Raw genomic sequence first — 24,996 nt, forward strand, 5'->3', positions numbered from 1 at the left:
CACACAACAGAATCTCTTCAAAGGGATAAAGCTGCCATTAACAAAATGCCTTCTACAGCTGGAGAGCCATCTGAGGAATTTGGAGCAAATTCTGATGATGATGACTCTATTTCTTTTGATGGAAGCATGGACTTAGGGGGAGATGAAGGCCCTAGTTCAATTCCAAATCTACCTGAATGGGCCTTGACTAAGGAGTATAGATCAGGGGAATTCAATGTCTCTTTAGTCAAACAAATCAACACTATTCAACAGGCCATTCAGAATACTTCACATGCAAGTATCAAGGCTATCCTTCAAGCTCACCTGAACTCACTGCATCTCATGAAGCTGCAGCAAGTGAAGCAGAATCTGGGTATGGATGATCTAAGGAAGGATATTGCTGACTTGAAAACCTATACTTCAGATAAATTGGATTCAGTCATGCCCTATGGTACATTGCAGGACTTGGTTTTGAGATTGAAGCAAGAATCTGTTACTGAAAAACGGTTGGCCAAGTTAGAAGACAGAGTTCAAGTTATTGAAGATTCTGTGGCCACCATTCTTCACAATCAACAATCTCAAACCAGTCTCCTAATGCAGCTGGCAAAAGCACAAGGCTTGACCCCTCTCCTTGATGATAACAAAAAGGGGGAGAGTAAAAGGGAAGGGGAAGGAGAGCCATCTACAAAAGTCAACATATCTAAAGTGCTAGTTCCTGCCATCACTACTTCTCAAATCATTCAAATCAAGGGCAAGCCTGATGGAATTGATTTGATTCAGCTTGCAGCAGCTGAAATCCAAGTGAAAGAGCAAAGGAAGAGAATTGATGAAAGGTTGCAACTGTTGTTTGGTTCTACACAAGACAAATCAACATCTGTGAAACACAGCACAAAAATTGAACCAATCAACATGGAGCTCATGCCAGTAGGGAGTCATAAGGATGGAGAAGCTTCTTCCAAAGAACTACAAGCTATAATTCTCAAGCCCAATGGAAGATCCAATAAGGACTCAACAAAGAATCCTTTAAAAGAAGTGGACTTTCCTCCTCCAAAAGATGATGAGAACAAGATTTTAGGCAGGAGTATTGCCTATCTCAAAAAGTCCATGGATGAGGCTGTAAGGAGAAATAGAGCTATTATCATTAGAGAGGGAAAGAGCATATGTGTGATGCAAGGACATCCCAAATTCTCAATAGCCAAGAAGGAAGAAGCCAAGCAATTAGAGGCTGACAAAAGAGCACAAGCAAAGCTTGAACAACAGCTAAAGTCAAGTCTAGTTGAAAAAGAAAAAGGGATTGAAGTCAGGGGTGAAGACAAGACTACAAACCTAGATGAGGTTTTAGGGAGTATATTTGGTGAGAGTGTGGAAGAAAGAGAGGAATGGCAGAAGGGAAACAGAAGAAAGGCCAAGGCACATAGAAGGAGTGGAGATAACACTGAAGTAACCAAATCTATATCTAAACCACTATCTTCCATACCTGAACCCCTTGTTGCTGATCCCACAATAAACATCCATGGTGAACCAATCATTCCAAAAGAGGAACCTATTGATTGGGACACTATCAAATTGCCTACCTTTCTAACCACTCTTCCACCACCAAAGAAACAGAAAAGAAAACCAAAATCTACACCTCCCATAACCTCTAAGAAATTCACTCAAAAACCTAAGCCTAAGTCACCCATTTCTAAAGATGATTATGTTCACATCTGTGACATAAAAGAAATTTCAGACATTGAACTCTATCTGGATGAGCTGGAGGATGTAAGGGGAATAGCTGCCTACAGACAGCTACCAGAGAGATTAGTGTTCAGATATAAAGGAGCTGGGGAAAGAACATGGCCTCTACACAGGATTCTGGATGAAGGCTACTCTACCTTGATTAGAGTCTTTTCATCCATACAAAAGGATTCTGGCTTTACCAGAACTGCCAAGACTGAAATTCTCAACAAGATAGCCAATATAAGGAAAACTTGGAGGGAGCCCAATGCTTTACCCAGGACTTTACTCATTCAAGAAAGGGGAATTACAATTCACAAATCACCTCATTGGTTGATGGAATTTAGAGATGATAAAGGAGTCAGAAGATTTTTCAGACTTGAAGACCAACTCAAGATTGCCAGCAATGAAACTCTCAAAGAAATGCAATCTAAGTTGGATGTCAGTGTTGAAGATGAAGCTGAATTCTTCATACAACTCCAACTCCAAATTGAGGAAAATGACAAAAGGCTAGGAAAGAAAACCAGGGAACAAAGAAGAAAAAGATGATCTGCTCAGACTAAAGGAGTGTCCTTGGAAACACTGTAAATCTTCAATTATCTCCTAGTACATACACTTTTGCAGCATTTTTAAATTTCTACTTAGTTTCAATTCATATATCTGTTAAGTGTTTTGTTATCATCAAGTTAACCCTGAATTTATGCCTACAATTCTTATAGACATAAATAGGGGGAGATTGTTAGGAATGTATGTGCATTAGTTTGATGATATGTTTAACAAAATACTTAAGTAGAAATTTAGTGTCTGTAGCCTCAACGGATAAGACCACTTTGGCTATCCGTTGATGGTGTAGCTTTACTTAGAAATAAGTCTAGTGTTGTAGCATATTTCAGTCTCTGTGTTTAAAATGTAATTCTTGGAAGTTGAGAGAAACTATGAGTCATGTTGACTACTAGATGATATGCAGATAGGAAGGCCAACTGTAAATACTTCATGCCTTGTAATTTTGTATAAGTGAAGTGGTATCAACGGATGACTTAAAGACCTTCAACGGATAAGAAGCTAAGCTTCAACGGATGTCTCTAAAGCTTCAACGGATAAAGTCATCAACGGATAACATCCTTCAACGGATGAGTGCATCAACGGATGAAAGCTTCAACGGATAACATCCTTCAACGGATGAGTGCATCAACGGATGAAAGCTTCAACGGATGCTCTGATGATTAGCCGTTGATAAGTGGTAGTTGTACCTACAAACAGAGGCACATGGGTTGATAGAGACAACTGAGATGTGGAAGCCGAATTTCAGGAACAACAGAAAAAGCAGCCGTTCTTCTTCAGTACAAAGATGCAATAGTCAACAAAGTACTGGAGTGAACAGGAAAAGAAGCAAGTGAAGAACTTATTTTATTACTGTATTTTTATATTGTTTTTCACTTGTACACTTGGTAATATATAAACCAAGTAGAAGCTAGTAATTAGAGAAGAGATTTTCCAGAGCTGTTTAGAAAAACATTGAGAGAAAATCCATCTAGTTTGTACTAGGATGCAGTTGTGATCAACATTGTTTAATCACAGATTTTCTAAAAATACCATCTCTGGTGGAACAACAAATCCACCAGAAAAGTTTTTAAGGTCTGTTGTGTTCTTTACATTTGTGCTTGAATATATATCTGTCTGTATTAGCTTAAAGCAATTCACACACTTGTTCTTCTTGAACACACAACTTTATAAACTGCTCAAAACTTGAAAAAGTTTTGAGATTTACATTCAACCCCCTTCTGTAAATCTCATTGTTAGTCCACTAGGAATAACAGTTTCTCAGCCAGTATCTTGAAACACTTGAAATAATGAAACGCTTCACTCTTTTCCGACAAGAAATAAACCCATATTTTTCTAGAAAAATCGTCTATTAAACACAAGACATACCGCTTTTGACTATCAAAAGCTGGAGTTATAGGACCGCAAATATCAGCATGAATCAGTTGTAATCTTTGAGTTGCCCTCCATTGAGTTTTCTTCGGAATTGGTTGGCGATGTTGTTTTCCGTTCATGCAGTCATTGCACACAATCGTAGACACTTGCAACTGAGGCATACCCGTAACCATCCTCTTGAACTGGAGTGTTCTTAGACCTTTATGGCTAAGATGCGCATATCTGCAATGCCACAACTATGACAAATTTGTTGTAGTGACCTGAAAACAAGCTTCTTTCTTTACTTGGGACTGAGAAGACAACACAAACATTCTATTTGTTGTCATGTTTGTTTCAAGAATCAAACCTGTAACATCCGGGAAATATCGTATAATTATTTATATCAATATATGATTATTACGTGAATATTATATGAATTTTTGGTGAATTATCTGGTGTTTGATAATAATATTTGGATGTTGTATGTAATAAAATGTGAGTATGTTAATTTTAATATGTCCAGAATAAAATATAGATAATTAAGTTATTTTTCTGGTAATTTTTGGAGTGTTAGATGATTTTATAATAATTTATGAAATTATTAATTATTTTCTGAATAATTATAAAATTATTTTATAAAGCCGGGAATCGTCCGACTTCAATCGTTTTTACGTTTTTACAACCCGAAACTCTTCCGAAAACTCCTTCCTAACCTAATCTGGTAATTCCGGATATTTTCCGTATTTTGACTTTTTCGATCCGGGTTACGATTTGACCTGTAGGAGTACCGGTATGAAATTTTCGATACGCAAATCATTTTATAGATCGATAAAATCCATATTTTCAAAAAGGCGAGATATTATCATCTTATTTTTTTGTATAAAGTATGTTACAGGAAGCTCTATTTTGATAATTATCCAAATATGATATTAAATTGTATCGTTATATATAGTTACTTAGTGGCTAAATAATCTATTTTCGGATCCAATATGTAATTATGATTATGTATTATTAAATAAAATATGTGTATGGGTTCAGTTAATTGAATATTATTTTATTATTAATCATACGTAATTCTTGGTGTTCGAGGATGATTTGTGTAATTAGTTGTGAGGCTGGGTTGTTTTGTTTTGTATTTAGAAGTGTACTATTCAAGATTTATTTTCATAAATATGGGTATTATCTCTAAAATCATTTTTATGGCTTCATAACCTTATTAATTGTTTTTAAGAGTTTTTAAAATTGAGAAATCAATATTTTATTAATTATTTAATTTTAAATGATTTTCTGATCTCATTAAATTGTAAAATCAGTATTTAATTCCAGAATGCTTCAAAAATTATGAAAATTTTATTTTATTGACTTTTAAATATTTCGAGAATTTTAAAATTATTTCGGTAATTTTCTGACTTTAATTATTCACACACTTATTCGTTAATTCATTAAACTACTGGTTAGATACGTTTTCTAAAAATGATTTTTTTAAAAAAACTTTAAAATATTATATTACTAGCTTAAATTTATTCCGGAATTTTTAAAATCAGTTTTCGTATGATTGCGGGTTAGTGTACCCATAAATTATTTGTTAATAGCGTTAGTTGCGGTACAAAACACGAAATATTAGGGATAAAATGAAATAAAGAAAACGAAGAACTTTTTTTTATTAATTAATAATCACCCCCCTGTCCTGTATCACTCCGCCGCCTCTCGTCTCTCTCATCTCTCAATCTCAGCCCTCTCTCTCTCTACTTTTTGTTGTCGCTAAATTCCTCTTCTTCGATCCCTCCTTATTTCGCCCTTTTCTTCCCCGTTTGTTCACTCGATTCAGGTGAGTGGTATTGCCTCTGTTTTTCCGGCCACTCTTGCTATTGTTCTGATCTGTTCTCTTGGTCGCGGCGTGTCATGTTTATACATGTGTGTATATGTGCGTGCCATGTCCCTCGTTTCGTTTTTGCCCTTGCTCTGTATTCCCCTTATTTCGCCGCCGCCCCTCGCTGTTTTCCGGCGAGGCGGTGGCGCGTGGTGTAAGGTTCCGTGTGTTGGCTTGTTGCGGTTCTGTTGCTCCTGATTTTGTGATGTGATGTTAATTAGTTTACCTGATTTTACTGGGTTATTCATGAAATATTCGAATCGAATTGTGTTGATTATTCGACTGATTGTTTTGATTATTCGAAGGTTATATCGGTGAAATTGTGTTGGAAACCCGCCTTTATCGGGTACCCGCGATTTCGCCGCCGTCGGCGATGAGCCTCGGTGAGCCGACGGTGGGCAATGATGATTTTTATCTGAGTCCTACGTTATTAATTAAATAAAATTAGTTGGTAAAATTAATTATAAAATGAAAAATGCGAATAAAATAAAAAATACGAATAAAAATGCAGAATACAAATAGTAATAATAATTAAGCGAATTGGAGTTTGGGACTTGGTAATTGGATTGTGGATTGAATTATGTTGTGGCTGTTGTTGTGATTTGACGTCGATTTGATTTCGACGGGTAGGCCGATAAACAAGGGAGACGCTGCCCGATTTTCGGGAGAATTAATTTCGAAAATACGGAAACGTAACCTATAATTATCGGAAACGTCGAATAATCATATACAATTATATTATATGAACTGGACTGCGATTTAGACAAGATCATTTTTAAATAATCGATTACCCTGTTTTTGAAAACGACGAGTATACGTATTTTCTGAAAATGAATACCGAACCGAATTTCGAAGATGTGAACCATAACTGCTATGTGTATTTCGATAATACATATAAATATGAATTCAGTTATGAAATCGTATGGGTAGAATAGGATGACAATTTGATGTAAGCTTAAGCGATTATTTGAATTAGGGTATTTCAACCCTGTAGGTTTTAGACGGAAGACCCGAGACGTGACATCGGACTAGGAACGATCTAGTGATTAGACATCGAGATCAACGAAGTTCCAACCAAAAGGTCCGAATGTTTGGATCGTATCGAGAATAGGATAGTAGGTGGAGGATAAAGCCGAACGGTTAAAGTCGAACCAAAGTCAACCAGTAATAACGGTTAAAGCTTATTGAGGCAAGTACCCCTGACTTCACTTATTGTTTAAGTGATATTTATTTCGAATCATAGTATGCAAGTATCCCTATCATCACTTATTGTTCAAGTGATATTTATTTTAAATTTTATCATGCAAGTATTGCTTTCCATATTCTCAGTTTAGAATCGATAAACATATCACTGAATTAAATAATTCTGTTTATGCAAATATTCGTGAGTTTCTTTTAAATACTGCAAGTATTCCTAACCTTTCTCCTTAAATACTGCAAACATTTATTCGCTCCTATTCTAAGTTCAGAATAGTTAACTGTTTTATATTTCGCTGCAATTACTCTTATTATGCCAGTTCTTTTAATTATTGTTCCTATAATTCGATTGCTCTCTTGAGCAAATACCCATTCGTTCGGGTTAATTGTGAATCCTAATTTGGGATGTGTTGAAATCAAAATGATTTGATATCAAAATACTCCACGGACTGGATAGTTACTATATATATATATATAAGGACCAGTGATGAGCTGGATCCTATGGGCCGGAGATGGACCGGACCCTTTAGGCCATAGTTGCCTGGGTGCCCCATATGTTGGTTGGGTCTATGCAGTTGGGTATAGATCCGCACTATCTCCTGACTGATCAGCAGGTTATAGTGCATATGTTGGTTTCTAGTGTTCAGTCCAATTTATTGTTGTTCGCCATTAATGGCATTCCCTCTTGAAATAAAATGTGATTATGGGTTAAAGTTATTCTTTCTTAGCCCTCAGTTTCGGGAAATTACAATGTTTCTAAATATATTCGAGGTTCAGATTGTTGCTGCAGCATTAGTTGCTCAGTGATAGTTAGGATCTTGAATGAATTGAGATCTTCTTAATTATTCAACCCGTCCTTATCAGGCTGGTTTAGCAGGCTAAGTCTATGGAAACTTAGTCGATAACGATGGATACTGAATAGTTAGGAATTTCTTGAACGTTGTTTTATGAATAGTTATTGCATCCATTGCTCAATTATGAAATGATACCAGAAGCTATTTTGAAAACACGCGATCTCTAAAAGCTCTGACAAAAATGTCATTATGTCCTTTGTGATTTATAGCAATGCAAATCAAATTGATTTTAAGTTGATAAAGTATATCCTTTATATGATTTCGTGTTTCGCTCTTCAAAATATTTCAGAGATTTTGTCTGAAAGTTTTCTTTGAAATTAATGTTTGAGACTCAAATTATATACTTGCTGGGCATTTTTGGCTCACTCTTGCTTTGTCAATTCTTATTTCTGCCAGAAACAGATAAGGATTAAAGTGAATAGCTTTGATAGACAGCAGAAGTTAGAGAAGTTTCCGTTGCGAGAGATTGAAGGTGTTAGAAGAATGTGACAAGAGCATTAGTTCAAAGGTATATATACTTGTATTATAGTTGAAGTGAGTTGTAGAAGGTTAGATTCTTGTTTCATACCATGACCTGTAAAAGATCCGGATTCAAGGGGTTATTTATTTATTTCTTTATTCTATGTAAGGATTGTTTAGTGACACCAAATCTTGACCCCGGATTTGGGGGTATTACAGTTTGGTATCAGAGCTGCAGGTTATTGGTCACTGAAATAAAAATAGGTGAGAGTAAGATAGAAATGATAGGTAGTACAGGATAGGAAATACCCTAGGCATACTCAGGTTAAGTTGAGTTGAGTGCGAATTAGGGTTAGCAGATCCGAGATGGAGTTGCTAAGATAGGATCGTTGAGAAAGTGTAAGGCGAATATCATAACATTATAGGTATATTGAATTCTCAGATCATACAATAATGAGGAATCGACGGATCGACGGAGACTGGGTATGTTACCCTACTTTTCATGTGGTTTGAAGGAAATGCGGGTGATCTCGTAAGCATTTGTGTAAGGGAAACTAGGTGAGCTTTAGTACGAGTTGACTTAGGTATTAGGACGAGTTACACGTCGAAGGCAACCAGTGGATGGAAGCTGATAAAGAACTAACGTTGCGTGTTTCGAAGGAACCACCGATGCGAGAAGATTCTTATCACTTATCGGGAACTGCGCAAGGAATAATATCTACCTTACTAGATGGAGGTAAGACTAGCAAGAAGGTGCGCCCTTATCTATAGACAGAACATCGAATTGCATGCGTGGTTGTAAGCATAACATCAAGGACGATGACAAGAATGTCAAAGATATTACCAGATGTCAGCATTGCAATAGAATTACGAATAAGATGATTTACGACGGTAAATGGAGTTTCATCGACTAAGAAATGCGAACAGAATCCAAGGAAAAAAATAAAAGGCGTACCGAAATAGAAAGACCCTTATATGGGCATTCTTTTAATTAGATATTTCATTGGTAAATCAGGAAAATAGCAAGTAACTTATATAGTAATGATGACCAAATATTTGATTTTCAAAACTTTAAAAAATGAGATTTTGGAAAAGATTTCCTTAATCAACTTTCAAAAGATTTTGCATGAAATAAGTTTTACAAATTGGTTGTCAAACTACTACTTATGTTCTTGTTAGTATAAAGAGAAAATGATCTAAAAAGAAGAATGAAATTAGACTCAGTGTTGTTATTCAAAGGGCCGAGTAGACCCACCGGCAGGGAGAAGGTTTAAGGTTTGCTGTGAAAAATGAAAGTAAACGCTGTTTAATAAAATCAATAATTAAATCAACATATTAAAATATTATTTACCCAATTCATGAAATTATTAAAATTTAACGGGATTCGTGATTCGAATGGACGGAGGATGATTGAAGGAAATGGCAGGATCTTCCAGATGATTGGAGGAGAATCGTATTTTATTGACGAAATTGAGGCATTGCGTGATCGATGGGTATTTTTATGCGACATAGATGAAATCTGAAGCCGTGATTATAAATTTCGGGAGGACGTGATTAAGATCAAATCATTGAAGCAGTTGATGTGAAGGCATTTCCAGGAAGCAGTTCGAAGCAATGATGTGACTTGAATCGTGAACCTGTATCCGCATGATCCTAAAGGCATACGTAAGTGAAGCGTGGAAGGTGATCGGCATTGATATTCTTTCTTCTAATACGATAGCATATATTCTTCTCGAGTTTGAATATGTATGAGCTTCTTCTGTTAATAAATCATATGAGGCGGAAACGAAAGAACATTCTTGTATCCTTTCTGAATTGTTTCTCTTCTCAAACAATTGATTCCTGATTGAGACCACAGTGTTATGATATGACGCTTTGTCGAAATGACGAAAAGTCGGGTGGGACGCCACCTAATCATGTGCTGTATGTCATATAGTATGAAAGACTGGCCATCTTAAGTACGAATATGGTTGTCTCATTCTTCACTCATTTTTCTTCTCTCAATTTTCTGATTTATCAGTTCTCCCAATTGTCTGTGGCATTGTTATTTCTTATTCAATTTTCAATCCAAATCATATTCACAAACTTTCCTCTTGCATTGAGTCTGTTCTCCGACGATTACAAAAGAAATAGAATAATTCCGTGCGATAGGTAGAAGTACGTATCAAAAGAGAATACGACTGCAAATCGATAAATGGGGGGGACAATTGCGAGCAAAGAAGAATAGATACACCGACAACGCGGTCGTGGCAAGGACATCAAATCTGACAGTTGTTCGTGTTATGAGGATCTCATAAGTACAGTAGAGTACGTTAACGCGATGCACTTCAAATCAGAAGATTCCGACGAAAAATAAAATCGTAGTAAATCGTAATGAATAAATTAGTTGCAAAATAAGTAAGCGAAGTTGTGTGTGTCAGACGAAGTAAACGAGTATCGGGACGACGATCAAAAATCAAGGAAATTCTGAATGATGACTCAGACAGGCGGTTATACACGAGGCATCCCTTCGTCATGAAAAGATATTAGTCGTCAAATAAAAATCGAACTTCGAACGTGTTCTTCAAGAAGTTGTGAAGATCCCTAACTTAGACAATTGATTGTGAATGCAATGCTCATACCCGGGTCAGTAACGGAAGTTCGATGCGAAGCCATAAATAGAGATGAAGCAATGGTGACTCGATTGTGAAACTTTTCAAGAAATAATAATCTAACGATTGAGTTTCTACCAGATTGTGATGGTAATAATGGAGACCATGCGCAGTTATTAAAAGATAAACCGATTAATAATGGTCAGAAATAAATTAACAGAATCATGAAATCAAACCTTAAATTCATTAAGGACAATTCGTAATATTCTATGCAATAGTGTTCCAGGAAGAACTTGGGTGTGTACCATATCGAATGATGAATTAATAAAATATTTGAATATACACTTCTTTTGAACAGTGGTTGAATAGAAGTTGCTATAGAATAATGGAAAGCTCGCAAATTCAAGCATACAATGAACGGCGGAGATTGATGAAGTCCGCATGTGAACTCAGGAAAAGAGATGAGAATCAATGAAGAGAAGTCAAACACGTGATTTGTGACACGTCAAGTAAGGCTAAGAGAATAGCTACCGAGGAAATTCGATAATTTTGTTAGTAAGAATTTAAATAGTATAAATAAAAGCCTTCATTCCAGTGTGAATTCCAGGAATGACCTATTCAATAATAAACAGAGTAGTATTACTAAGAAAAAGAAATTCGTTATGTATGAAGAAGATAATGAATAATGAGAATAAAGAACTAATCAAGATAAGAAGTGGAATCAAAAGGATGATAAAGAAAGTTTATAAAATAATCCAGGATATACGCAAGGTATAAACGTCAGTTGGGCCAGAATTGATTGGAGAATAAAGTGAAATGTCGATAATTGAAGATGGGAATTTCTCGTCGGTCACTACACAGAGTCAAGCTAGTGTCAAAAGCCAGGTATCGTACAACACAATCAGAATGAAATAATAAGTGAAGGAAAAACTTCAGAAATGTGGAATGAAAGCATAATGAAATAAAGAGTATTTTGCGCCGTGCACAGAAGTGGTTATGGAAAAAGAAAATAGATATATGAGGTTACGCGTCGATTGTCAGAAATTGTAAGTTTGAAGGTTAAGTGAACACAATATATCAGGAGTATTGAGATAGAGTGATCGTATTTATTGATAACATCCTCGCTAGTTCAAGGACTAAAGAAGACCAAGTCGAACGCCTGAAGATATGCTTGCGAAGAGCTGGAAAATAGAAGCTGCATTCTTAGCTTCAAAGATATGAATTCCGGATATAATTGATTATGAGCTCCAGGGTGTGGTTAACTACCAAACAGGAAAGGTCCATTTAGGAATAGATTTTTAAGTAGAAATAAAAGAGTGAATGCCATTAAGATTGTTGAGAAATGGTTAAAAGAATTGGAAAAGTTAGAAATTGAAGAATAGATTTTGATTCGTCTTCTAGGTTATGCTGATACTTACTTTGTTGTTGAATATCAAAGGTGTTATTAATGCAGATGATTGATGTTGACTTCAGTATGAAACGTTGTGAGCATCAAAGTTCGTATTGATATCTAATTTGATAGGACAACAAAATGAGTATTAGTACCAAGAGACCGGGTTTTGAATAAAGTTATGATTCATTCCATTCCAAATTAATATTTCCTTTCGGATAATAGCAGATTCTCGCTTGATGAATCTACTTGTTGGTGATTGAAAAGAAATTGAAGTATACCCCAAAATGGTAAATTAAATGCAATTGCCGAGATTTCTTTTAGTTTTTGAATAAATATAGAACATTCCTAATTATCAGGCGTCATGAGCTCAGGATATCGGGCGCAGACGAATAGAAAATACAAGAGACCGATTAAATATTCTCGAATATGATTAGAAACGATTATAGGTCAATTTAACCAAATAGAAGGAGACATGATAAGTAGAAGATTGAATTAGGAGTTGCATGAGCAACTGATAAATTTGATGACGGCAGGAGACCGTTGAAACGAGATTAGAGTAGTGAGTCCTAAGAAATTTTAAGTAGATACTCGAAATGTATCAGTGTCTGTTCTTTAGCATGATTCTGAGGACAGAATCCTTTTAAGGAGGGAAGGATGTAACATCCGGGAAATATCGTATAATTATTTATATCAATATATGATTATTATGTGAATATTATATGAATTTTTGGTGAATTATCTGGTGTTTGATAATAATATTTGGATGTTGTATGTAATAAAATGTGAGTATGTTAATTTTAATATGTCCAGAATAAAATATAGATAATTAAGTTATTTTTCTGGTAATTTTTGGAGTGTTAGATGATTTTATAATAATTTATGAAATTATTAATTATTTTCTGAATAATTATAAAATTATTTTATAAAGCCGGGAATCGTCCGACTTCAATCGTTTTTACGTTTTTACAACCCGAAACTCTTCCGAAAACTCCTTCCTAACCTAATCTGGTAATTCCGGATATTTTCCGTGTTTTGACTTTTTCGATCCGGGTTACGATTTGACCTGTAGGAGTACCGGTATGAAATTTTCGATACGCAAATCATTTTATAGATCGATAAAATCCATATTTTCAAAAAGGCGAGATATTATCATCTTATTTTTTTGTATAAAGTATGTTACAGGAAGGTCTATTTTGATAATTATCCAAATATGATATTAAATTGTATCGTTATATATAGTTACTTAGTGGCTAAATAATCTATTTTCGGATCCAATATGTAATTATGATTATGTATTATTAAATAAAATATGTGTATGGGTTCAGTTAATTGAATATTATTTTATTATTAATCATACGTAATTCTTGGTGTTCGAGGATGATTTGTGTAATTAGTTGTGAAGCTGGGTTGTTTTGTTTTGTATTTAGAAGTGTACTATTCAAGATTTATTTTCATAAATATGGGTATTATCTCTAAAATCATTTTTATGGCTTCATAACCTTATTAATTGTTTTTAAGAGTTTTTAAAATTGAGAAATCAATATTTTATTAATTATTTAATTTTAAATGATTTTCTGATCTCATTAAATTGTAAAATCAGTATTTAATTCCAGAATGCTTCAAAAATTATGAAAATTTTATTTTATTGACTTTTAAATATTTCGAGAATTTTAAAATTATTTCGGTAATTTTCTGACTTTAATTATTCACACACTTATTCGTTAATTCATTAAACTACTGGTTAGATACGTTTTCTAAAAATGATTTTTTTTAAAAAACTTTAAAATATTATATTACTAGCTTAAATTTATTCCGGAATTTTTAAAATCAGTTTTCGTATGATTGCGGGTTAGTGTACCCATAAATTATTTGTTAATAGCGTTAGTTGCGGTACAAAACACGAAATATTAGGGATAAAATGAAATAAAGAAAACGAAGAACTTTTTTTTTTATTAATTAATAATCACCCCCCTGTCCTGTATCACTCCGCCGCCTCTCGTCTCTCTCATCTCTCAATCTCAGCCCTCTCTCTCTCTACTTTTTGTTGTCGCTAAATTCCTCTTCTTCGATCCCTCCTTATTTCGCCCTTTTCTTCCCCGTTTGTTCACTCGATTCAGGTGAGTGGTATTGCCTCTGTTTTTCCGGCCACTCTTGCTATTGTTCTGATCTGTTCTCTTGGTCGCGGCGTGTCATGTTTATACATGTGTGTATATGTGCGTGCCATGTCCCTCGTTTCGTTTTTGCCCTTGCTCTGTATTCCCCTTATTTCGCCGCCGCCCCTCGCTGTTTTCCGGCGAGGCGGTGGCGCGTGGTGTAAGGTTCTGTGTGTTGGCTTGTTGCGGTTCTGTTGCTCCTGATTTTGTGATGTGATGTTAATTAGTTTACCTGATTTTACTGGGTTATTCATGAAATATTCGAATCGAATTGTGTTGATTATTCGACTGATTGTTTTGATTATTCGAAGGTTATATCGGTGAAATTGTGTTGGAAACCCGCCTTTATCGGGTACCCGCGATTTCGCCGCCGTCGGCGATGAGCCTCGGCGAGCCGACGGTGGGCAATGATGATTTTTATCTGAGTCCTACGTTATTAATTAAATAAAATTAGTTGGTAAAATTAATTATGAAATGAAAAATGCGAATAAAATAAAAAATACGAATAAAAATGCAGAATACGAATAGTAATAATAATTAAGCGAATTGGAGTTTGGGACTTGGTAATTGGATTGTGAATTGAATTATGTTGTGGCTGTTGTTGTGATTTGACGTCGATTTGATTTCGACGGGTAGGCCGATAAACAAGGGAGACGCTGCCCGATTTTCGGGAGAATTAATTTCGAAAATACGGAAACGTAACCTATAATTATCGGAAACGTCGAATAATCATATACAATTATATTATATGAACTGGACTGCGATTTAGACAAGATAATTTTTAAATAATCGATTACCCTGTTTTTGAAAACGACGAGTATACGTATTTTCTGAAAATGAATACCGAACCGAATTTCGAAGATGTGAACCATAACTGCTATGTGTATTTCGATAATACATATAAATATGAATTCAGTTATGAAATCGTATGGGTAGAATAGGATGACAATTTGATGTAAGCTTAAGCGATTATTTGAATTAGGGTATTTCAACCCTGTAGGTTTTAGACGGAAGACCCGAGACGTGACATCGGACTAGGAACGATCTAGTGATTAGACATCGAGATCAACGAAGTTCCAACCAAAAGGTCTGAATGTTGGGATCGTATCGAGAATAGGATAGTAGGTGGAGGATAAAGCCGAACGGTTAAAGTCGAACCAAAGTCAACCAGTAATAACGGTTAAAGCTTATTGAGGCAAGTACCCCTGACTTCACTTATTGTTCAAGTGATATTTATTTCGAATCATAGTATGCAAGTATCCCTATCATCACTTATTGTTCAAGTGATATTTATTTTAAATTTTATCATGCAAGTATTGCTTTCCCTATTCTCAGTTTAGAATCGATAAACATATCACTGAATTAAATAATTCTGTTTATGCAAATATTCGTGAGTTTCTTTTAAATACTGCAAGTATTCCTAACCTTTCTCCTTAAATACTGCAAACATTTATTCGCTCATATTCTAAGTTCAGAATAGTTAACTGTTTTATATTTCGCTGCAATTACTCTTATTATGCCAGTTCTTTTAATTATTGTTCCTATAATTCGATTGCTCTCTTGAGCAAATACCCATTCGTTCGGGTTAATTGTGAACCCTAATTTGGGATGTGTTGAAATCAAAATGATTTGATATCAAAATACTCCACGGACTGGATAGTTACTATATATATATATATAAGGACCAGTGATGAGCTGGATCCTATGGGCCGGAGATGGACCGGACCCTTTAGGCCATAGTTGCCTGGGTGCCCCATATGTTGGTTGGGTCTATGCAGTTGGGTATAGATCCGCACTATCTCCTGACTGATCAGCAGGTTATAGTGCATATGTTGGTTTCTAGTGTTCAGTCCAATTTATTGTTGTTCGCCATTAATGGCATTCCCTCTTGAAATAAAATGTGATTATGGGTTAAAGTTATTCTTTCTTAGCCCTCAGTTTCGGGAAATTACAATGTTTCTAAATATATTCGAGGTTCAGATTGTTGCTGCAGCATTAGTTGCTCAGTGATAGTTAGGATCTTGAATGAATTGAGATCTTCTTAATTATTCAACCCGTCCTTATCAGGCTGGTTTAGCAGGCTAAGTCTATGGAAACTTAGTCGATAACGATGGATACTGAATAGTTAGGAATTTCTTGAACGTTGTTTTATGAATAGTTATTGCATCCATTGCTCAATTATGAAATGATACCAGAAGCTATTTTGAAAACACGCGATCTCTAAAAGCTCTGACAAAAATGTCATTATGTCCTTTGTGATTTATAGCAATGCAAATCAAATTGATTTTAAGTTGATAAAGTATATCCTTTATATGATTTCGTGTTTCGATCTTCAAAATATTTCAGAGATTTTGTCTGAAAGTTTTCTTTGAAATTAATGTTTGAGACTCAAATTATATACTTGCTGGGCATTTTTGGCTCACTCTTGCTTTGTCAATTCTTATTTCTGCCAGAAACAGATAAGGATTAAAGTGAATAGCTTTGATAGACAGCAGAAGTTAGAGAAGTTTCCGTTGCGAGAGATTGAAGGTGTTAGAAGAATGTGACAAGAGCATTAGTTCAAAGGTATATATACTTGTATTATAGTTGAAGTGAGTTGTAGAAGGTTAGATTCTTGTTTCATACCATGACCTGTAAAAGATCCGGATTCAAGGGGTTATTTATTTATTTCTTTATTCTATGTAAGGATTGTTTAGTGACACCAAATCTTGACCCCGGATTTGGGGGTGTTACAAAACCCCTAGATGGATGATAGATGCGACACATTCCTGATTGAATCAATATAGCCAAGCCTCTTTCTTGTAATTGCCCCAAACTTAAGAGATTATTTTTCAGTTCAGGAACAAAATAGACATCTTGAACCACATGATCGACTCCATTAACCCGCAAATTTATATTACCCCTTCCTAAAACATTCATCCGCGTGTCATTTCCAAGCTTCACCACTTGTCGAAAATCCTCATCCAAGTCCTTGAATGCTGACTTATTTCCGCTCATATGATTCGAACACCCAGAATCCAAGAACCAATTCTCTTGATCTTTAAAATCATCTATGTCAATATAAGACATCAGTAACAGGTCTTCTTTGTCGTCAAACCTGGTTAGATTGACCTCATTGTCCTAGGATGGACATTCTGACTGAAAATGACCAAGTTTGTGACAATTAAAGCATTCAATTGTAGCACGGTTAAAACTTTGTCTCCCTCTTCCTCTTCCCCTATAACTGTTCCTTCCACGTCCTCTATAATTGTTCCTGCCTCTTTCAATTTCAACGGTAGCTTTCAAAACTTGTTCATCACCGTTGGAACTCCTTCGAAACTTCTGTTCGTGCACGACTAGTGAGCTTTGCAATTCATCCACAAATAGAACATCAATGTCCATTGATTCTTCTATGGAACACACAATATAATTAAACTTTTCATTGAGCGTGCGCAGTACTTTTTCCACAATCTTAACATCCTTCATGTCTTCACCCAAATTCCTCATGTTGTTTGCCACCAACATCACTCTAGAGATATAGTCTGTCACTGACTCACCATTTTTCATCTCTAATACCTCGAACTCCCTTCGCAGTGCTTGTAATTGTGCACGTTTGACACTCTCATTCCCTTGATACTTCCTTCTCATTGAGTCCCACAATTACTTGGAAGTGTCCTTCTGCAAAATGGTTTTCAAAATAGACTTGTCAATTGCCTGAAAGAGGTAATTTTTTACTTTTAAATCCTTCAATTTCAACTCAGCTAGCGTCGCCTTCTGCGTAGCCGTCATCTTATCATCAGTGTCAGGTGCTACACAACCAGTCTCAATCAGATTCCACCATTCTTTAGATCTGAGCAGGTTCTCCATCAACATGCTCCAATGATCATAGTCTCTATCGAACTTATGAATGCTTAACAGGTTCTGCCCTTCATTTGTCATTACTACAAATACACTCTCTTCTCTCAAAAGTGTTTCCCTCAATCTGTATCACTCTCTTTATATGATTAGGGTATTGCAATACCTAATCTTCCACGCTCTGATACCAAATGTTAAAGACACAGGTAAAAAGAGCTAAAGACTTCGCATCTATTAAAGGAAAAATAGCAGCCTCTCTATATAGGCAGGGTACAGAACAAAAAAAACGAGATAATATCAAAACCTAACAATACTAATCCAGCCTAACAAATCTCCTAGAAAAAAGGGATAACAAGCTGATTTATTCAAACTAAAATATTCCTAACAAATATAACTTCTTCGGTCTCATCCATTTGTTATCATTTCAAAGAGAGTGACTGACACACATTTTAAGATCAATAAAAAATATACTTCTATACATTTTTTCAAAATTTTCCTTTTCTGAATAGAATCAGGATGTTTAAACATTTATTCAAAAAAAGAATTTTTTAAAAAAAATTTATAGAACTATACTTTTTGTTCATCTTAAAATGCATGCCGAACAGTCTTACAGAAACGATAACAATTGGAAGGGACGGAGGAAGTAACAGTTTAGCACACAACTATTTTAATATATATATATATATATATGAGAACTGATCCCCAGCCATCGTTGGATGGGATACAGTAGTCGCATTGTTTCATTGCGGGTGCACTCACCCGCCGCAATGAAACTTTGCGGCAGCCCACAATGTAATATTGCGGCTGGTGTATCCCAGCCAAGTTTACTGTGGATAATTTCCCTATATATATATATATTACGTATATACTCAATTCCATATTAGTGAGATAAATTCTTCTCATTTTCGGAGAATAATAGGACATTCGTTAGTAGTTAACGATCTACTTTCTTAGGCAATAGATTTTTTTTTCTCCACGAGAAAGTAGCGAGACATTCGCTATTACTTTCTAAACTCAATATACGCTGGGATTAAATATTAGTACACATTTTTTTTTAAATAAAGGACTACTCCGTCTCACAGTAGTGTTTAAGAAAATTTTATTCCCACAAATTCGTAATAAATGTTCATTTTCAAATTCAGACACAAATTTATAATAATGTTTACTATTTAAGTTTTTTTTTTAAAAAAAAATTGTGTATAATGATTGATGAAGAATGAGGAATAACCTAAAATATTTAATATTCCTATAAAACTGGTATATTTATTAGGGTGTAAATGTATAAGTGTAAATTTATCATCAGATTTAATATATTTTTTAAAAATACGAAAACTTGAAAAATAAAGAAAATGTTATTTTCAAAGCATTTTATTTATTTCCATAGCAATAGAGTGCAAAAAGTCCAATTTACTCTTGCATCGAATATTTTTCAAAAATTATTTATTGTGCATTAGGGGACAATTATGTCTTTTCAATACTCACTTGCTCCGAAAACAAAAAAAAGAACGTCGAAAATAGTATTTTTTAAAAAAACTGATGTTCTTAAGGTTATCTTACGTACATTCCCTGAGATTAAAAAAATGTCATATTAATATACAGATGTATTGTAATAACTACGTGAAATTATAAAAAGTTTCATGTTTCCTTATAATAAACTATCGACTATCATAACGTAAAAATCTCTCTGGAAATCAGAGTTGTCTTGTCTTTAATGGCAAGTTTATAAATTATCATTCTATCAGTTTTGTCTTCCATTCATTATAAGTATATCGTATATCATTTTTATCATATCCAAATAACATAGCTATGGAGGAGAATCAATCAAATCTGGAAAAATTTTATGACAGATTAACCATTGAAGAAGAAGAGGAGGGAGATATTGGCATCATCGTTGGGACTGCACAAGAACAGGCGAAGAAAGAAAGCTTTTTTCTCGTGGGGCGATTTCTAACGGAAAAAAATATAAATTTTCAGGCGATGCAGAATGTTTTAGCTTCGTTATGGAGACCCAAGGAGGAAATGGAGGTGCATGATATATGAGGCTATAGATACTCGTTTATTTTTTACCACACTTTGGATTTACGTAAAGTAATCGAGGGGGGGACATGGTCGTTTGAGCAGAACATGTTAGTCTACCATGAGATGCAGACTGATGAAGATCCAGGCCAGATAAGTCTCAATGAAATGGATATTTGGGTACAGATTCATGATATTCCCAAAGGATTTATATCTGAAAGCATTCTAGTAAGCATTGGTAATTTTGTGGGGAAACATGTCAAGTCTGATCCTACAAATTTCGATAGCACATGGAAACAATATGTTAGAGTTCAAGTGAAGATGAATATACAGAAACCGTTAAAGAGGCGTATGAAAATTAAACGCGAAGGAGGATCTTGGAGTTGGATTAATTTCAAGTATGAAAGACTAGGCAATTTCTGTTTTGTCTGTGGTATTATAGGACATACATAGAGATATTGTAATGTTGTTTACGCACATCCAGAGAAGGAAGTAGAACGTGCATATGGTACGTGGCTTAGGGCTCAAAGTAGGGGTGGGAGCACGGTGGCTTCGCAATGCAGGTGGAGGAGGCGGATGGTCGGAAGCTGGGGGAGGTACGAGTAATCAGGGGAATGGAGGTAACAACACGATGGAGGTGGCAAGATTTCAGGAATCTGATGGAGTAGTTAGAGAGAAAAGTGGAGATAAATTTGCAGTAGTTATTACACCGAGAAATCAGGAGGGTATAGATAAGGAGAGAAACAATTTGAATTTAAGCGGAAATTTTGAAAATGTTGATACAGTACTGGATTCAAAAAGGAAAAGAGTTGACATGGGCCTAACACAGATGCAACCTGGGCCAATTTTAATGCAAACAGATGGGCCAAGTTATGAGGAAATAAGAAAATTAATGGAAGTAACCGATCCAAAAAACTTGTATGTGGCGGGTCCTGGAGTCCAGGCCCGCCTGGAATTATGAGTTGCTTATCGTGGAACTGTTGTGGAATGGCCAATCCACGAGCAGTTCGATTTCTTAAGGAAATCGTCAAACAGCTTAGGCCAAGTCTTATTTTTCTGTCAGAAATATTAGTAAAAAGGAATAAAATCGAAGCTATATGTAAGGCACTGTATTATGCAGGGTGTTTTGTAGTCGAAGCTCAGAATCATGGAGGTGGGTTGGCTCTCATTTGGAAAAACGAGGGAGGAGTAGAAATAAAAGGAAGTTGTAATCATTATATTGATTATGAAGTAGTTTGTGAGCAAGTAGGAAGATGGAGGTACACAGGGTTTTACGGTTGCCCGGAAAGACAGAGAAGACAAGAGTCGTGGGAATTATTGAGAAAATTATCAGGGGACTCTACGTTACCATGGTGCATACTTGGGGATTTTAATGATATTATGTTTGATCATGAAAAATCTGGGGGAAGACCACAACCTCGATGGTTGATGGAGGGATTTAAGAGTGCGGTGACTGATTGTGGATTAATGGATTTAGGGTAATGGGAGCGAATTTACTTGGGAAAAATCAAGGGGAACTTCTAGTTGGATGCAAATAAGATTGGACAGAGGATTGGTAACTACTGAGTGGCAAGCTATGTTTCCACGAGCAGAGATAAGAGTTTTAGAGGTATTTATCTATGATCATCTCCCTTTATTTTTGGAGCTAAATAAAATGGTGTATGTGCCACGGGCAAAAAGATTTCGGTTTGAAAACTGTTGGATTAGGGAAGACCAATGCTAAAAAATTGTGCAGGATAGTTGGACTGAGGCTAAGGAGTGGAGTATCATGGAAAAAATGGCGTATGTGAGTGTGAAGTTAGAAGAGTGGAGAGGGGGGCTAGTGCAAGAGATGCGATTGTAGATTAAGAAGTGTAGAACAGTTATGCAGAGATTCAGATCAAGAAGAGATGGGTATGGGGTAAAAAAGTATGATGAAGCTCGAGGTCAGTATCTGAGATTGTTAGAGAAGCAGGAGGTATACTAGAAACAACGGTCAAAACAGTTTTGGCTCCGGGAGGGAGACCAAAATACAAAGTTTTTTCACAGGTACGCGACTGGGAGGAGAAAACAGAATCAGCTTACGAAGTTGATGGACTCAAACGGAAACTGGCAGGAAAGTAAATAGGGGATTCGACATGTAATTGTGGATTATTTTTCTGAATTATTTGTAAGCTCAGGAACGACTGAAACACTCTCTGAACGTGAAGTGGTAAAGAAAATTTCGGATGAACAAGATAAAGAGTTAGTTATGCCAGTTACAAGAGAGGAGGTGAAGAATGCGGCGTTCTCGATGCACCCGGATAAATCACCGGGTATCGATGGTTTGAATCCGTGTTTTTTCCAGACATATTGGAATGTGGTAGGAGAGGACGTGATACGATGCTGTCATACTTTTATGAATACAGGGGAATTGCCACAGGCTGCGAATAAAATAGTGGTATGCTTAATTCCAAAGATCAAGAACCCTCAGAAAGTTACTGATCTACGACCGATTTCACTATGTAATGTACTTATTAGAATAGTTTCAAAAGTCTTGGCTAATCGACTAAAGGAGTGTCTACCTGTGTTAATATCAGATTCACAGAGTGCATTTATAGAAAATCGTTTGCTTACTGACAATGCGCTCTTGGCATTTGAGTTAAATTATTATATCCGACGAAAAAGACAAGGGAAGAATGGAGTAGTGGGATTCAAGATCGATGTGTCCAAAGCATACGATAGATTGGAGTGGCATTTTTTGGAAGCTATGATGCAGAAATTCGGTTTCAATAGTGTATGGATAGACCGGGTGATGAAATGTGTTATAACAGTTTCGTATAGTTTTGTTCAGGATGGAGAGATATTTGGCGATGTGCAACCACAACGGGGTATTCGACAAGGGGACCCTATGTCCCCTTATCTATATATACTATGTGCAGAAGGTTTAAGCTCTATGATTCGTAGGCATGAACAGGTGGGCTTGTTACATGGGTGTTCAATTGCTCGAGGGGCACCTCCAGTGTCACACTTATTATTTGCAGATGATTCGTATTTTTTCTTCAGAGCTACAAAATCGGAGGCATTGACTATGAAGAACATCTTACTGAAGTACGAAAGACTGTCCGGACAAGCAATAAATTTTGGAAAATCTAATGTGGTTTTCAGTCCTAATACTACGAGTAGGAGAAGAAGGGAGGTTTGTGAAACATTGCAGGTAGCGGAAGTCAGTGTACCTGGTAAATATTTGGGATTTCCAATGCATATTGGAAGGAGGAAAAATAAAGAGTTTAAGTTCTTGGTGGAGCGTATCAGTTCTAATTTGGAAGGGTGGAGTAATAAATCAATTTCAAGGGGTGGTAAAGTGATTCTTTTGAAAACTGCCGCGTAAACAATACCAAATTTTTGGATGAATCTCCTGTTAATACCACAGGGGATATGTAGTCAAATTCAGAAGCAGATGAACTCGTTTTGGTGGGGGAGTGGAGGATCAGGCAAGGGAATTAGGTGGTTGTCTTGGGAGAGGATGTGTATTGCTAAAGAGGGGGGAGGCTTGGGTTTCAAGGAGTTGAACAAATTTAACATTGCTATGTTAGCAAAACAAGGATGAAGATTGCTTAATAATTAGAATCTGTTGGTTACGAGTATCATGAAAGCAAAATACTTCCCAAATTGTGACTTCTTGCAAGCTAAGTTAGGAGTTAATCCATCAGATATGTGGCGAAGTATTCACGCAGCGAAAGAGATGGTTAAACAGGGAAGTAGAAGACGGATAGGAGATGGGGAGCAAACTAATGTGTGGCATATACCATGGTTGCCAGGTGATAATGACGGTTGTTTGACTAATGAAATGCCTCAGGAGCTGGAACATATACGAGTGGTGAACTTAATGGAAACTGGTAGTAAACGCTGGGATGAGGAGGTATTAAATGATATATGCAATGAACGAGATATGAAGTTGATTAAAAGTATACCGATTCCAGCACAAAATAGAAAAGACTCGTGGATCTGAAGATGGGAGAAATCAGGAATGTTCTCTGCGAGAAGTTGTTATAGAGCAGTGCAAGGGATACATCAATGGTCACACGCAACGTTTTGGAAGAAAATATGGTCCTTAGAATTACCAGGTAAGGTACTCAACTTTGCTTGGCGTGTATGTCATGGATGCTTACCAACTGCGCGTGACTTGGTTATGAAACGTGTGTAAATTAACGTTAAATGCCCATGGTGTTTACTTAAGGATGAAGATGCCACTCATGTGCTGTTTGATTGCTCGTATGCAAGGTCAGTATGGACTCAGATTCAGATGGGGTTGACAGATGTTAGTACGGCGGGATACGAAGGGCATATTACAGATATAATTCAACATTTTGCAGAGAAATGTTCACGAGGTAATTTTGCCTTGATTTTGCTAGTATGTGGGAACTTATGGAATCGGAGGAACAGGTTGGTGTGGGATAGGGTGAATGTATCAGAATTTGGGGTCCAAGCACTGGTAATGAACATGCTGCACGAATGGAAACAGAAATGTGCAGAAGGTAAAAGGCAAGGGATAGGTACAGATGGGAGTTTGAAGAGATGGCGTAGACCACAACACGGGTGAGTTAAAGTAAACACTGATGCCGCGTTGTTTTTGGAATGGGATTGTACTGGAGTAGGAAATGTAATCAGAGATGAACATGGCCAATTTATACGAGCAAGAAATCACAAATTGCAGGCTTTGTATAGTCCCAGAGAAGATGAAGCACTAGGCCTTAAGGAAGCGTTATCGTGGGTGAAAGAGTTGGGATACAAAAGATGTGTATTTGAAACAGATGCGAAAGAGCTTGTGGAAGCATGTAGAAGCGCTCGAGGAAATACCTACTTTCATTTGATTGTGTTAGATTGTATTGATTTACTTAAGCACTATGATGAAGTGCTAGTAGACTATGTCCCGAGGTCTGCGAATGTAGTGGCTCATGAGTTGGCACGGGCTATTTATTCTATGTCAGGCGTCCATGAGTGGGTCGATACCCCTCCTGATTGTATTCGTGATGTGTTGATCATCGATTCTATTGAATAA

At 36.1% G+C, this 24,996-nt stretch overlaps 2 protein-coding genes across 2 annotated transcripts; one reads left to right on the forward strand and one right to left on the reverse strand.

The window, feature by feature from the left end:
• Window positions 1–17,246: 17,246 nt before the first annotated feature.
• Window positions 17,247–17,753, reverse strand: LOC141718202 (uncharacterized). The gene has a single exon (XM_074520579.1). It carries the CDS (start codon window positions 17,751–17,753, stop codon window positions 17,247–17,249), a length of 507 nt encoding a protein of 168 aa, XP_074376680.1.
• A 5,830-nt stretch (window positions 17,754–23,583) lies between these two features.
• Window positions 23,584–24,996, forward strand: LOC141718203 (uncharacterized). The gene is made up of 3 exons (XM_074520580.1): window positions 23,584–23,856; window positions 24,175–24,472; window positions 24,593–24,996. Exons 1-3 carry the CDS (start codon window positions 23,584–23,586, stop codon window positions 24,994–24,996), a joined length of 975 nt encoding a protein of 324 aa, XP_074376681.1.

This window comes from Apium graveolens, chromosome 4 (assembly GCF_009905375.1).
Source record: "Apium graveolens cultivar Ventura chromosome 4, ASM990537v1, whole genome shotgun sequence".
NCBI classification, from domain to species: domain Eukaryota; kingdom Viridiplantae; phylum Streptophyta; class Magnoliopsida; order Apiales; family Apiaceae; genus Apium; species Apium graveolens.